This window comes from Falco rusticolus, chromosome 1 (genome assembly GCF_015220075.1).
Source record: "Falco rusticolus isolate bFalRus1 chromosome 1, bFalRus1.pri, whole genome shotgun sequence".
Taxonomy (NCBI): domain Eukaryota; kingdom Metazoa; phylum Chordata; class Aves; order Falconiformes; family Falconidae; genus Falco; species Falco rusticolus.
In genome coordinates, this window is record NC_051187.1 from 72,107,752 (window position 1) to 72,123,579 (window position 15,828).

General features: G+C 40.4%; 1 protein-coding gene across 1 annotated transcript in view; it reads right to left on the reverse strand.

Moving 5' to 3' along the window:
* The window catches only part of LIMCH1 (LIM and calponin homology domains 1), a 181,781-nt gene that overhangs the window by 92,875 nt on the left and 73,078 nt on the right, over nt 1-15,828 (reverse strand). Inside the window, exon 3 of the mRNA XM_037384143.1 lies at nt 9,247-9,316. Coding sequence (XP_037240040.1) covers nt 9,247-9,316 — 70 coding nt within the window. The remainder of the gene's footprint in view (nt 1-9,246; nt 9,317-15,828) is intronic.

Here is a 15,828-nt window from a genome sequence, read left to right on the forward strand (position 1 = left end):
TCTTACACCAAAGAAATCAAATGGATCTTTAAGGCATTAGTTTTCCACTAGTTTGCCTTTTTGCTTGCTTGCCTTAAGCCAGGGCAACAACTGCAACATGATCTTTGGAGCAAGACACGTTCCATCATCTGCATTCAGCACGTAGGCTTCTGCTAGCAACATGCACATCATCTGACAGAAATCCACTTACAGTGCCCGGAAAGGTTTTCAGCATAGAAACAGTACGAACAGTTGCTAGCAGACGTAAACTGCAACAGACTTCACTGAGCTGATTCACAGCCAGGAAGGGGATTAGAGACAGCATTCTTCAGCCACTATCTTCAGCCTAAGGGCTGGGGTCACAACAGACCGTTACTAACTCATGCTTGCTCCCTTTTCACAAAAGCAGAAGGTAAAAGGAAGCCTGAGCCTCCCTGGCCCATTTTGAGGTGGCAGATCTGTTGGTCTGACCGCACTGTGGAACCTTTTATACCCGCTTGCCTCCTGGGGACTGGTCAGGTTAAGAGCTACTGGGAAGGCATCTTCCCCTCTCACATCTCCAGTGTTACGGCCATCTGGTTATCAACATTCTCCAGATCGTACCATGTGGATTTTATGGGCAGCAGCACCCGTGTCTTGGATGCTGTGAGAATGTAGGGTAGCAGCAAACACAGCAAATATTTTTACTTTGGTCAGCCCCACTTACACTGAATTTAGCTCTCACTCTCTTCAAATAAATACTGGCATCTAGCTGTTCCCTGCAGCAGAGGCTACATGTCACTGAAAAAGACAGTTGAGGATCAGAGATGGTATTTATAGTGCAGACCTACAGACTCCAACCTGTGAGAGCCTTTCCAGAATTAGGGAGTGAGAGTACTACTAAGTATAGTTTTAAACACAGACAACCTTTAAACTGGGGATTTGGGATGAGACTTTCCCAGGTTCTCATGTCCTTTGATTTTGGCCAATAACTTAAGGATGCCATCTAAGTCTAAACTCCCTAGCTGCAGTTTCAGAACTACTTTAAACTGATCAAATGACATCTCCTACCCTGACTTTGTGAGCCCCTTCCTTCCCTCCTGCCCACACTCCTGCTCATGCAGCTAACATTCTGTAAGATGAAGAAGGGTATTTTTCAGCCAGATCAGTTGCCCACTCCAGCTAATAACTATACGAGTGCTAGCGCTGTCACAGTAGAAGGTGTAGGAAAGTCAAATTCTGAGCAGCTGAAACCAACCATAGCCTGAGGTCTAGTTTTTCTTGTTAAGGACAAATGCTGATAATTTGTTTAGTCTTAAGGCATGGATATTCATAGCTCTACTTATTTTATGTGTGCTGGCCTAAACATGTGTAGCACACCAGCTCAGTGCTGCTTTTGATATCTTCATTGGCAAACTAATTGATTTTGCAACAGAAGTTACCCAAAGATTGCAGGTGCTTGGATACAACTCCAGCGCTGCCACATTCACCACAGGGCATGGGCGACACATTCACAGATTCAGGGCATCCAACTTTTCCTCTGAAAACACCTGAGGACAGTACACGTCTCCAGAGCACATGATATTTGCCCAACTATTAGCAGAAGTCATAAGCTTCAACAGCGGGGTTTGTCCTGAAGAGTTTAAGTCATTCTGCTCTGTAGCCTTTTGTTTCTAAGACAACAGCTCAAGGAAGGCACTGGATTCTTCACTTCATTTAGTGCAGCCCTAAGCTAAATAGTGAATGGCATTTTGTTTGTTAAACTATCGTTTTTTCTGATACTTACAGATACTTAGAGATTATTCTTCAAAAGCTTGCCATTTCTGCAATACTTGCTCAACCAGAGTCATAAACAAATGTAATGCGAGTCATGGCTGAACTTGCAGAAGGATGCTTTAGGAGCTGAAAGCAAATCTAAAAATTAATCCAGTGGGCAACCTGCATTTTCCATGGTACAAAATGAGCTCCTCCTGGAAGCCAGCTGCCCTCCCCAATGTGAGGAAAGACTGTCATTTACAGTAAAGGTTAATGCCATGATAAGGGCAAGTTCACATTTCAGCCGCTTAGCATTAGGGCTTCCGCAGCAGCAATGTTTTTCTTCTTGCCATTTTCAAATGTTATCTCTGGAACCCTTCACTTCATCAAACTTTCTATGTCCAAAAAAAAGAGTAAACAATCATTATACTAAGCCTTTATGTATATAGTTTTACAAATAACATCTTTGTGAGGTGGCTTGACAGCCCCCAAACAGGTAGACTCTCTGCTTTCAATCAAGCACTTTGTTCTAAAGCATGGTACTACCATGGCTTTCCCTTCTCAAGGCTGGGCAGTAAAACAGTGTCTGTGTAAAACAAACAAAAATTCAAAAAGGAGATCCTCTGCAGTGACCATACTCTCTTGGCTTTAACACATAAAAGGTTCCCCTTACCTCTGAATCTGCAATTAACATTTTAAATTATTCAATGTGAATAAAGCTAATTATAAACCTATTGATTAAAGCCATGGTTGGTGACTGAAGATGGGACAGCAGTCTAAAAACAGACTGTGAATGATACAGGAATGCCTGTGATATTTTTGTAAGTGTTATTTATTATTTGTATTAACATACTGTCTAGGCGTCCTGGCCATGGAACAGGACTCATGGGGTGAGGTGTTAGACAAAAACAGACTAGCAGATGATCCTTGCCACAAAGAGCTTACACGTATTATTAGCATTTGGCCAAACCAAGTCACAATATTCTCGTCGGCAGAGCTCGGCAGGCACAGGGCATGGCTTAAGCTGCCTGTGAAACTGCTGCATCTTTGAATCCTAACCAGTCTAGTTTGGCAACAGGTCTCAACAACGTGACAAAGTTTGCATCTGTTCACAGCAGCTAGGGTTCACAGCCATCCTTCAGGTGTGTCCTACAAACCTTTACCCATCTTGGCTGGTGCCATCCTGACCCAACAAGGAAACTGTTCGGGGTGCTCTGGGCGCTAAACAAGAGACTTCAGCTTATAGCAAGGGACAAATCCCTGGACACTGGCAGAAAGGGACAGTATCCTTAGCATGACAAGTAGTGGTCCCAGCCAACAAGCAGCTTAGCTTATTGAGTGCACCGTAAGCACTGCAGCCAAGGAAGAATCCAGAAGAAGAAGGGACTTTAAGGCCAGCAGTGAGGTTGGTCTGCAGAAGCCCTGGCCGAGTGCTGGCTGGGGCCAGTGGTACAGGAAGCACACAGAAACCTGGGAGGGATCAATAACGGCCAATTCAGAAGCAAACAAGGTGTCACTTCAAGTTTCACCTCCAGCAATCACAAACGCAACACTCCAGCTGGTAGTTGAGGACAGAAGGGACCACTCATGAGCCAGAGTGGGGTGATGAACATGAAAACTACTAGGAGCTGGCTGAACTCAGTTCTCTGAGGGTGTGCTTTATAGCTAAATGCAGCTCAGACCTTCAAAAGCAAATAAACAATGTGAGGTCCTTCACCCCCTTTTGGTTGACAGTTCACATCTTTTATTAATTTCCCAATATTTCTAATATTTCTCTTACATCCATACATCAGGTCAAAGTTCAAACTTGGAAGCCTGGGCAACACAGGCTGAACCCAAGTGCAGCAGTGAAATATGTTTCCGGTACCTATGCTACTGTCAGATCAATGATTAGTTTTCAGTTTCAAAAGTACAAGAGTTTTGAAGCCAAACGCAACATCAGAGCGAGCACATCCATTTCAGCTAATAAAATACTAACCAAGATGCTAGCATTGTGTTTTGCATTTGAGTCACTGTTTTTTCGCTAAATGGGAGGAGAGCAATGCTTTCTGGACAGCATTTGCATGGTTAATTGGAAGCAAATAAAACCTTCAATCCAGTCTAAAAAAAACCAGCTGAATTTCAGTGTAAAGTTTTAGTTTGTACTCGTTTGCATCTAATTTTTTCCCCACCAATGCTGCTTCCTCTCGGCTTCCTGCCAAATTCAAACTGACGGCTGCTTTCCTCTTCTGCAATGAATTAACTACAGCATCACTGTAGATTCTTCCACACAGACTCTGTTTACAAACAGCCTGGTTAAGAAACACCTGTTGGTTTATTTTTGTATTCTCCATGAAACTTAAGATGTGTTTGTGAGTACAGCATACAGCTAAATTCATTAAACAGAAGTCTTGTAAGGTAGCTATGTCCAGCTCAGATGACACCAAAACAAATAGGCAGGAAACCCTAAATTAAAAATTAATTTGAAAGCAGAGTAATGAACTCAAAGACAGAGTCCAGAAAACTTGAGGGATAAAAAACCTAAACAGCAGAAGCACACATTTTTTGTACGGAATTTTGTTTCTTTAAGGATGCTGTTGTTTTAGTGAAGGGATTCAGTATGTATTGCAGTATGTGATGAGCCAAAGCACACAGTGCTGCTGTGAACCACAGGCCAGACCCTAAGTATTGTTTTAGTCAAATATTCAGATATCAGAACTGAAGGGAGGCACAGGAGGTATAGAGAAGCCAATTACCATTTAGCAAAGAAGATCCACAGAAACCACGGCAGAATAGTTTGCACAGCATTTTGCTATGATGTTGACACCTTGCCTTCCATCAACATCCACAAAAATGCTTTTGTGACGGGAGTGCCAAGAACTTGCTGTTTTTAGACAGGAAATTTTGCTTCCGTTTACTGCACATGTATCACAACTTGCACAGCAAGCAGCAAGAAGTAGTACAAAATAAGGAAACAGAAATTATCATGTATTATGAAACTATATATTGCAGTAGGAACAGGCTCTTTCCAGAAAGTACTACAAAGAATTAAAAGGAAAATGAGAAATTAAAGGAATGAGAAGGTGAATTTTTAAGGGGAAAGAAAAAGTAACACTGAAGTATGAGTGGAAAGACTGATAAAAATAATGCACATTAAATTCCATGTATTTACCTTCTCTAATTATTTTCAGTTCTGTGAAAAACACTGCACTATATTGGGTCTTGTAATTTTATTTTCCGGTTCACAACTGCATGAAGAAAAAAAGATCTCATTTGCTGAACTTAATTAGAAGCATAAACTCCTGAAAGCTAATACAATGCTGAAATTTCTTTGGGACATCATATGACATTAAAAAAATACTGGAATTTATGCAACAGCACAGCATAAGAGCGAATTACCAGCACCAGCAGACAGGTAGCTATTCTTAAGAAGGTTCACAGCAAGTTCCCAGAGAACATGTTGCCAAGAGAAACCTCCTAGGAAAATAATCACAGAAAAAACTCCAACTTATTTTCAAAGGAACAAGCTTTTTTAAACAGCAAGTTACAGTTCTATCCATTTTGGTGCAATAGCCATGCAACCAGGTGACTTTTGCAGAGCTATTTTTTTTCCCATTGCTAAATCATTCAAATGTCACAAATTTGAGGACCGTACACAAACTGAAAACTGGATGCCACAGTAAACAGATTTTTATTCAGTAGTGCTGAAACATGAGCCAAGATCCAAGCTAAAGTTCAGACCTCCAACTTTGTCTTGACTACTTCCTACTATTATATGTGAGATTCTTTCACACAGCCTCTGAAGTAAGTGTCTGAGCTCCTGTGGGGATTGTTCAAGGAACTGAAGTAATGCTATAAACTCTCCTAAACCCCGTCAAACAAAAGATAAGGCAGAAACCTTTTCTTTTCTCACCGGGTGACATTATTCATGGAGAGGAAGTAAAAACTAGAAATTGTTTAAGGCAAAAAGATAGTCAACATACAGTGGTTAACATTATAGAGCAAAGCTTATCTACAATGATGCTGGAAAAATTTTATTTCTGTAGAATAAAATACATAATAAAGCATAGTTGTACAAAACTGCAGTTAGTAGAAACCTTAGAAATGAGTTCTGCTCACTGTGAATGTCATACAAAATGAAAGAAACCAACAGCAACTCTGTGAAAAAAATGCTGGTTTTGTAAAAATCACTTATACATTAATTATATTCACTGTACTCTAATAATCCATCTTTGCAAGACTTCTGCAGCTTCAGATGGTCTTTTAATTAATACCTCAGCCAAAACAGTTTTCCAGTCTTGCACAATTAAATACATGAAATGATGCCTCTGGAAAGCTGACAATCTTAAAACCAAGATATTCAGTATCAATTTCTCACATGAGGAAATTTCTTCTGGTAACAAGGCTCTTTCAGCAAAGCCTGTTATTCCTAGCTAGGTTTAATTTGTTCTTTGGACCTTTTGTGAATTGCTTTTTGGTGGGAGCATTAGCTTTCTGGATTAATGAATACTGAACAGTAATAAGAAAGCATTTCATCAAATCTAAGTCTGAATACCAAACCATTGGTCCTACGTTTTACTGCGTTAAAGCAATGTATCATTTCTGCTGTGATAACAGAAACAGTCAGCACTTCTGGAGATCAAAGCAAATTACAAACAAGCCTGCCAAGCTGAACATATGTAATTCTATAGGCAATGCTGCATACAATCCACATCCTGACTTAGACCTGCAACTAGACAAAGATCATCTTTGTGTATTTATATGGCCTGTGCTTAGTATGGTGGTGTGCAGATCCTCATGTCCTTACTTTAACACTACAACACTATAACCCATAAATTTTGCTTACATCATTGGTATACAAAAGGTCTGCAAATAAACCATTCCCTCTTAAACCACGTGAGGAAGTCACTGGTAAGAATTTCAGAGTAACTGCAGATTCATCTAGCTTTAAATGCCAGGAGAAGTTTCAAGAATTCAGTCTGGTAACAGTAGACCAGTTATACATAATACTTCACAGCAGTGGTATGAGAAGTCACTCAAACATGAAAGATAGGCAAAATTTTACACCTGATAAACAGATGTCCCAGATGAACATCTCAGCATATCTCTGATACAGGCTTCAAGTTTACTGTTACTCTCTTTCAGTAAAGCATATTTCTTCATTTGTCCTTACAATAACAAAGGAGAAAAATAGACTATAATCTGGAGAATCAGACTCCAGTAGACATTTTGTAGAGCTACATAATATATGCCTGTTTGTGTCTCTGGAGGTTAAAGATGAAACAAAAGGCACTTTGAGTACTTCACAATTAATTGTAAGTTTTAGGTCCAACTCTGTAAGAAAGAAAACCTACCTGTTGTCTCTACTAGTGAACTAAATACTTATTCTGTCAACTATTGGGAAGAAATTAATTAATTAATTCTGTTAGAATGATTAAGTTACACTTTTTAGGCAGAAGCAGTATCTAGGAGTTCAAAAGCATGTATCTCACACAAGGCAGAAAAGGTACTGAAGTTTTCACAGTATTTCTATGTGTACTGGAGGAAATCACACTCACTGAGGTGAAATAACTGAAAAGAAAGTAACTATATACTATGTCACATGAACCAAAGCTAAGATAATAAAGAAAAAATTGCAAAATATAAAGGAATGCCTCCCATACGTGGTCAACTAGCTATGAGGTATAACTGCTTCTGGACTATACTGTCAGTTTTATTTTTTTCCAGACACACAGACATGGTACAGGTAAGAAAAGAGAAAAAGATACACCCTGTGCTCAAACATACTCCTGATGTCTGTACTTTAATACATCATAAATACACATAACAGACTAGAACATCTGATCATTTAAATCCACATAGAATCCTTAAAAAAGCCACTTACCACTGTAAGTAAAAATGTCAACAAAATTCAGCAGGTATGGAACTAGACACCTTTGAAACCCAAGGGGACATCTAGATGGCTTGCCTTGTTTGGAGCAATTTACTCACGGAACAGTAGATAAGAAAACCCACTGGTAAAGTTCAAGAAGCTAGAAGCACCAGTGAACTTTTTAAATAACCTAATTACTTATTAGGAAAAATATTTAGAGAAGTTATTACTAAAGGTAAGTAGAAGACACAGGTACAGAGGTAAAAAAAGTCACTTTCCAACACAAAAAAAAGGTCTGCTGTATCATTAATAGCCTGAAAATGGCTCTTTTGGTAATGCTTTGAAGATATACATCTTGCAAGAGAGATTTATCTCAAGGAATGAGAAAAATGCACACACATAATGACTTTTTCTATGTTGCTCCTACTACAATCACCTTACCTTTGGGATTTTACATATGAATAAGAAAAAAACCAATGTAATTCAATATTATCCTCTTAAAACAGTCATAACAAAAATTGAGTCTTTCCTGAAAGGGAGCCAAGGAAAAGAAAACTGCACTACCGGTATCTTTTGCAGCTGTTTATTTCAAATATTTTGTTCAAATAGAACTGTGTAGGAATAAAACTAGATGGGTTTTAGAAGCAAAAGGCATACAAGGAAACTTTAGAGAAAGGGTGATGGGGATCACAAATTAAATCCTAAAACTATGCAGTACTTATGCAGAAATATGCCTGTCAATCTACAGACTGAAGGACCCAGCCTCAAAGGCTACGTAATAACATTATAGAACCAACTGAAAAATGAATGTAAGATGGTTTCTAATACACTGGAACTTTCAAATGCAGTTTATATAAAGTAACATTAACCTCAGCTATCAACAACTAATATGTTCTGAAATTTGCATAACTAAACCGCAATGTGAGTAGTACCAGAACAGAAAGGAACCACATATATAAGTATATCGGATGGCCACCTTCCACAGGCTCAGGGGCCTTTTATGCCCAGCCGCATCTCAAGGTAAAATCAATACAGCCATATTCCTATGTGGCTAATCCTGTTAGACCTAACAACCCATTCATACTCCCACCTTCCTCCCCAACAGCAGGCATAGGACTGTGCCACCCCTTGAGGTGACCTCCTGAGCACCTGGTGCTCCTGAGAGCCCATGGGCTGTCAGCACGTCCTCTGTGGTCTTCCTTGCTTATAACAGATTATGGTATACTTTTACTCTGCCCTTAAAGTCAACATGAAACAGTTCCCTAGATAATCCCACAATGAATGTTATCTGCAGACTGTGGTATTTTGGGGAAAGAGAATATGAGACAAAATATACAAGTACAGTTTTCTTTCTTTATGAAATAATTTTTGTGGTGATGACTTTAACGCATACGTTCCAGTCTTTCTAAAGCTAGCACTACAACTGGAAGATGATGTATAACGAAGAAGATATTCTTCCTCCAAAAATATACTCTGCCTCTTGAATACTGCCCACTTCTGAAAAAAAGGCTGGAAAGTCTTAAGGTGACTATACAGACAGCTCAGATTTCAGAGGGACTGTCTGAGTTTAGTAGGTTAGAAGAGTTCAAATTACAAAAATAATTGCTATCTGAATCACAGAGTCATAAAATCAAGGAGCAAAAAGCAGTAGTGAAAGATTTTTCTCCATTTGATGTACTCACCAAACCTGCAATGGGGGTCGGTAGTCTATTGATCTTTTTTACCAAGCCCGGCTTTATTGCATTCAGCAACCTGTTAGGAGAAAGGAGTGGTTATGAGTGGTAAGTCACAAAATCCAAATCACTAAACACTTGTCCCCAGCACACAAGGATTTCAGTATGGCCGGAAAGGTAGAGTCCTCTCTTTCTCCCCTCCTGAAAACACATGTGTGTACCCAAAGTTCCACCACTGAAATGAAGAAAGACAGGAGGAAAAATACCCACATCACCATACTTCAACAATATTTATTTTATATCCTAAATTGATCTAGATCACATCAGTCTCGACAGGCTCTGGGTGAATTTTGTCACATCAGTCTGCCTCCATTGCCTCCAGGTCATGCCTGGAAGGGCCTGAGAACAGAAACCCTGAAGGTATCAGGGTATCACAATAGCTTGGGAAGAACAGTCCGGCAGTTTCTGCACTGCAGGAAAATAAGAAAGGACATACACTTGACAGGTGGCCTGTTTATTCTTTTGCATACGTACTCCAAATTAAATTCCATCCTTGCATATGTTGTGGAGAACTGAGGTCCCCATAAAACATACATGTGAGAAAACAAATAAAAAGGGAGTCCAAAAAAACCCACCTTGTCATGAAAACATCATTAGGCCAGGGATACCACAGTTGAACACTGTTCGGTGTCCAAAGACTAGCAACCCCCCCAGACAAAGTTCCCCACCACCCATGAACATGCTATGAGAAGTGCTGACATTGCTTATTGTTAGAATATTCCAAAAAAATGACCAAGCCTCTAAAAGTGGGGAATTTTAATTATAAAATCCTGTTGCAACAAAACCCTGTTTCTTTACCACCCTTCCCCCAAGAGAAAATACTTATGCCTATTATTCAAAGGCAAATTCAACCAATCCCATCCATTGAGACAAAAATCATCAGGTCAAGACACTCACTTCAAATTCAAGATCTTTGAAGACAAATATGTCTATGATTATTTAAAACTCTCAAAAAAACGAGAGCAGCCACTATGGAAAAGAGGAATCTCGCTTTGTGCTGACACTGTCTCCATTCAAGAACTGTCACTTCCGGCAGCTTATTGTGGTGGTAAAATTATTAATTATTAATATTTAAGAGGTCTAGCTAAGACATTTATCCTAACTGAAAGAATATTCCTTCCAGCCAAAAGCTAACAGTCTGTGATTGTTTCTAACTCCCTACTTCTGAGCTAAGATAACATGGGGTGTGCCACTCCTACAGGCTCCACCAAGAGCCATCTCTCCATAGTGTCACGTGTTATTTACTGTTTGATTCCTTCTTAGGACTGTGGCAGTCACAGCAAGCTCATTAAGGAGCCCATCCCTCCCAGTGGCGGACACCTGGCTTCGTTAACATTGAAATTATTGGTTTTTTCTCACTTTTTCCCCCTGAAATAGTACATAGGCTGGGTCTCTGCAATCATTTGAAGAGAACAGAGGAACAGAGGGGGAGATGCCGTTCTGAATGTTCTCTATGATCATGGTTAATAAAGCTTCTGCCTGATGTGTCCTAAATTGTACTTGTGTTATTACACACCTGAGAGTCCCCACATCTCCACCACCACCATAATCAGGAGTGGCAACAAACCCAATGTGAGTGACATTTTTGGGAGTTGGGGGTATTTTCTTGATCTTCTTACAGTTAAAAACTCTGTAACCCAAGCTCATACAAATTGCTGTACTATTCCTGCTGCCTACTTAAGGTAGAATCTAACACCATTATGTCCTAAAAGCAAATGATGAAAGAATATACTTTTATACACAAGTACTCGACTCTTTCCCTCTAGATGCACAGAATAGCAAGAAACAAACCACGCATCTCCCTTCCTATAACCATAATTTTATTTCACAGATGGAAATCAAACATTACTTCATTTTTCCCAAAAAGGCACTAACCAATCTTTTAGCCTTGCACAGCAGCAACATTATAAAACTATTACTTTCTATTTAGCTCTGCAACAGGCAATTTAAGATTTAATTTTTTTTTTGTCAGAGCGCCTCTTCCCAAATACCGTAGCTCCATTGTGATTTCAATCATCAATCTGCCTATTCTGTCTCAGGAAGGAAAAAAAAAAAGACAGATTAGCTGAAACATCTCACTTTCTTTACTACTCAAATGTGAACACATCAGGCACCATAACCAATATTGCAGGTGCAGATCAAGAGCCATAAACAGCAATAGAAAGTAAAATAAAGAGGTCTTAATGGAAACCTCAAATGCCAAAGCCCATTCTATATAAATCTTCCAAATGGCTTGTAGAGGCTTTCCTGTGAAATATGGGAGAAGGATAAAATGCGAGGAAGGAAAGGAGCAGGGAATAAACAACATTTTAGATCACCGTTTGGAGTCTGAAGAGGGAGGAAACGGGATGGAACAAGATGGAAAAGCCTGAGGAAGAAAGGTCTCTATTATTAAAATGTTTACCTCCTGTTGGAAACATCTCTAAAAGTCTGGCACCAAAACCCCCAGGAATTGCTCACTGCAGAATGTGCCAAAGGGAGATTTCTTCCAAAGCAGACTGGCTGCTTCTGAATTATTGCCTCATCTAGAGCAACAGTCCAGATGCCAAAATATTGAGTGGCTTAAGCTTGCTCTGCCACCAACCTGGCTGAAAAGCTGTACTGTTTATGCAGTCTCTCAATGGTCGCCTTCACTCACACAGTTACTATCTGTCCCTGCTGAATACACAGAAGACACTGAATACACCTCTGCCTACATAGGTCAGTACTCTCAAACCACACTTTCTGTGCTGGCTGAGACTCATATAGAGCATCTGCTGTGACATACAAAGTTTTTATCAGCTCCAGTAGGTTACTGTTGTTATTTGGGGCAAATAAAAACCCTGGCCATTTTGCACTGGGGACCTGGCAAAGGGAGAAGAGTCTGCAGGGGAGAAAACGCTAACTCACACCTTCCACCAGCAGCCCCCTACAAATGCAGTCCCACGCTTTCTTGACCTGCTGACCCTAACCAAAGGACTTGGCTGCCCTGAGCCTCTCACAGCACACACGTTCCTCTGGCAAACCCACAGGATCGGCAGCTCTCTAGCCTTTGTCCCTCCTCCAAAACTAATCCTAACACTAACCCTAATCCTAACCCTTGTCTGTTTCTGAGGCAAAGACACTCAGGTAAGACCCCAGTGACCAATTTCCCAGAGGAGAAAACATCTGCAGTCTAAACCTTCCTCCAGCCCCATTACGGTGGCCCCATTTGCAGCCCCACTGCAGCTATAGCTCTGGGCTTTGTCATTCTCCCAGCCCTAAAGCTGACCATAATAGTGTGTGTTGACCTGTTAATAAATATTTGTTGTTATTTTTCTGTGCCACTCCAAAAAAAAATTTGTATAAAACCCCCACCAGTTACCATTCAGAAACACTGGCAACTAGTACATGGCACAGCACTGTCCTGCCTACTGCACTGCAGACAGCAGAGAAGTCAGACATCAGGGAGTCCTCAACATGGCCAAAACCAGAAACAGCTATTTTTCTGCACATAGCTGCACAGCAAGCCTAGGCACCTGCATTGTAGGCATCTATGGACAGGTGAGCATTTCCAGCATTTGTTGTCCAACCTCACGGTTATCTCTGAAAATTTTGTATGGCATCACATTAGTCCTCCCCTCCACCCCATCCCCTCCCACCCCCCAAAAAAAGACAACTTCATATTCTTTTGGAATCATGAATTTGGTAAACTAAAAAAAGCATCGGAAAACCTGCTGAATGGATCTTTCTAGGACATTAAATTAAATCTTTAGAAGTATATTTGTATTGTAGCAATCCCTGAGAAAGGTATGGAAAACACAGCGGCAGGACAAGTGTTATGGGAACAATGTAGAACCCATCAGCTTCTACATCAGCTGAAACATACACACAGTGCTTTATTTTCACAACATTTATTTCCATTACAGAAGTTAAGCCTATCACCTTCATACCAAGTCACAGAGGGCAGGCAATGAACATAACCCTTGCTACAATGTACATTTAAGGCCCTATCCCCAGATCATGTTAGACAAGTTACTTCCATCAGCCATTCTTTCAGCAGGAAGACACTTGAGGGCACTTGCTGAAAAAACACACCTAGCTGATGGCACATGAAGATCCTCTGCCTCAGACATCTGATCTGTCTGGCCAGTTTAGCAATACTGAACAGCCTAAGGAAGACACTAAGGTCACTAGTGGCAGGTTCAGACAGAGGGTTGAAGCCCTACAGGTCCTGAGTTGTACTGAGACCTTGATTCACGACTCGCCTCCGAGTACCTCCCAGCTCCTACTGACCCTGTCTGATACTAACTCCTTCCTCCTAGGAAGCAGTCCTTTTTCTTGTGCACTAAAAATCATCAGGGCTCAAATACATTCATCCTTGCGATGGCATCAAGGGCAGACACACAGCTCACTCCTAATGTAAATGTCAGTCTCCAGTCTTGCCCCAGACTACCACAAGTTGCAAGCCCAGATTTTCCCAAGCATAAATTTAGTTCAGGTTTTTGTACAGCTGTGTTCTTCAAACATAGAAAATCCTCAAATGGATGTGCATCTTCTAAAGAAAAAAGCAAAACCTTGCTATCAATGTGTATCACGTTCTGCTGTGCCAAGGTTGGTGAGCGACTGTAAAATGGTCAGAGAGTGGAACTATCTGTTGGAATAGAAGGTTGATTTTGTTGGGGTTGGTTGTTTGGATTTTTGGTGGGGTTTTTTGTTTTTGGTTGTTTTTTTTTTAAGGTATTGCTACTATTTATCATACTCCTGCATCTAGGAAAACAGATGTCAATGGGACGAGTCCAACTAAGCAGTCATGAGAGATAACAAAACAGGATGATTTTAAATCTTCCATTATTTTCTCCTTTTTCCTTCCCCTCCCAGTAAGATACTGATAATTTAAGGTGTGATACTATGCAGTGAGGGAATAGTGGTTGAAACAAAACACAAAACAATGTCCTTCTGTACTGTTTTCAAAAGGAGAATGTAGGTACATTCCCCAAGCATGACCTTTTTGGTAACTGGGGTTTGGTGACCAGCAGACATTTTGGAGATTACTGGCAAAGCAAGTTGAGGGAGGATTTTTTAAAACTAACTTTCAGCCAACTTGTTTCTCACAGAAATCATTCTGGACTATTAACAGCTCTTTATGCAGGAAGTTAAATGATATGGGGAGGAAAAAAGAAAGAACAGAAAAATAAAGACTAATAATCCTTCTGTTGAGGCTTTCTGGTACCTGATATGACCAGTGTTTCTGAGACATGACCAGAGGGAAAATGATAATGAAATCTCAAGGAACTTTTACAGTTAAAAAGGAGCAAAGACATGGCAGATAAAATAGTTCTTGAAAGAATTCAAACAAAATATGATGAAGGCAACAACCCCCAACAATCCCACCAAACACCCAAAAGACAATAACCCAAAACAGGGTAAACCCAAGCCTCTTCAGGCGGCAACCACAAAACTTGAGTCTATGCACACACCTGACCTGTTCTCCAGACCCTTCAGGCTCTCAGCTGGAATTTCTGCCCACCCGAGTCATGACAATTCTCTGTTCTTCACTTCTCAAAGTCCTCCTGCCCTTTTCAGTACAACATCCACACACCCATCCTCCCTTTCCCCTGTGCCAGGTGCTGGCTTGGACTCTTCTATAGTTAGCTCTTAAATGAAGACACTACACAGAAGCAAAAACCTTAGAGCTGCCTTACCTTATGGAAACAGGGCATGATGGAAGTGGAAAGCTACTCCATCCTCACTCAGGGAGAAGCTAGGTCATTTCCTTCCCCCGATAAAAACCAGCTCTGATAGGTATGGGAAGAATCAATTGCTCTATTTGGTGCTGTCCCCAAGGCTTGGCATTCCGGGAGATAAGGTATCTCCACAGCAGGACAGACAGGCTGAAATCAGTACTAGCCACTAACCTACTAGACCCTCCTGGGGTTGTTTATCACCAGTTAAGAATTTGGAAAACTTCTGCCAGGAAGAGAAGGCGTTTCAGGCAACAGCTGATAAAAGATCTAATGAAAAGCACCAAGACAACTGCCCATGAAATTCTTGCAAGAAAGCGTCAGTTAAGAAAATATTCAGAGGATGGCTGCCAAAACCCAGCCTCCAAAAAGAAACAAGAAGTTGTTTCTAAGAGAAACAGGAAGAGAAGCACTTTCAGAGAATAAGCTTCAGAAACTGAAAAAAAGAAAGGTTGAAGCGATATATGTTCACAGATCAATCCAGTCTGGAGGGACAGGTATCCAACAGAGTTCTTTGCTCAAATAACAGATCATATTCCTAAAAAGAAGAGCTGACTAAGGACCTGATTTTAAAATAAAAAGGAATTTCATATTTTAGAGTTCAGGAAATTCTATCCACAGTAAACCTTCACGGAGACATTTCTGTTCTTAAGTTTTACAGATTTACATCCTAACAAGCAGCCTTTCAGCACTTGATAATTATTAGGCCAGACAGCTTCAGTATCCACATATTTCAAACTCAGGCTCTAGCAGGTCCAAAATGGCCCCAAATAGTTGGAAAAGAGAGAAAAAAATCCACTAACAGTCTTAAAGATGAACAAATCACATT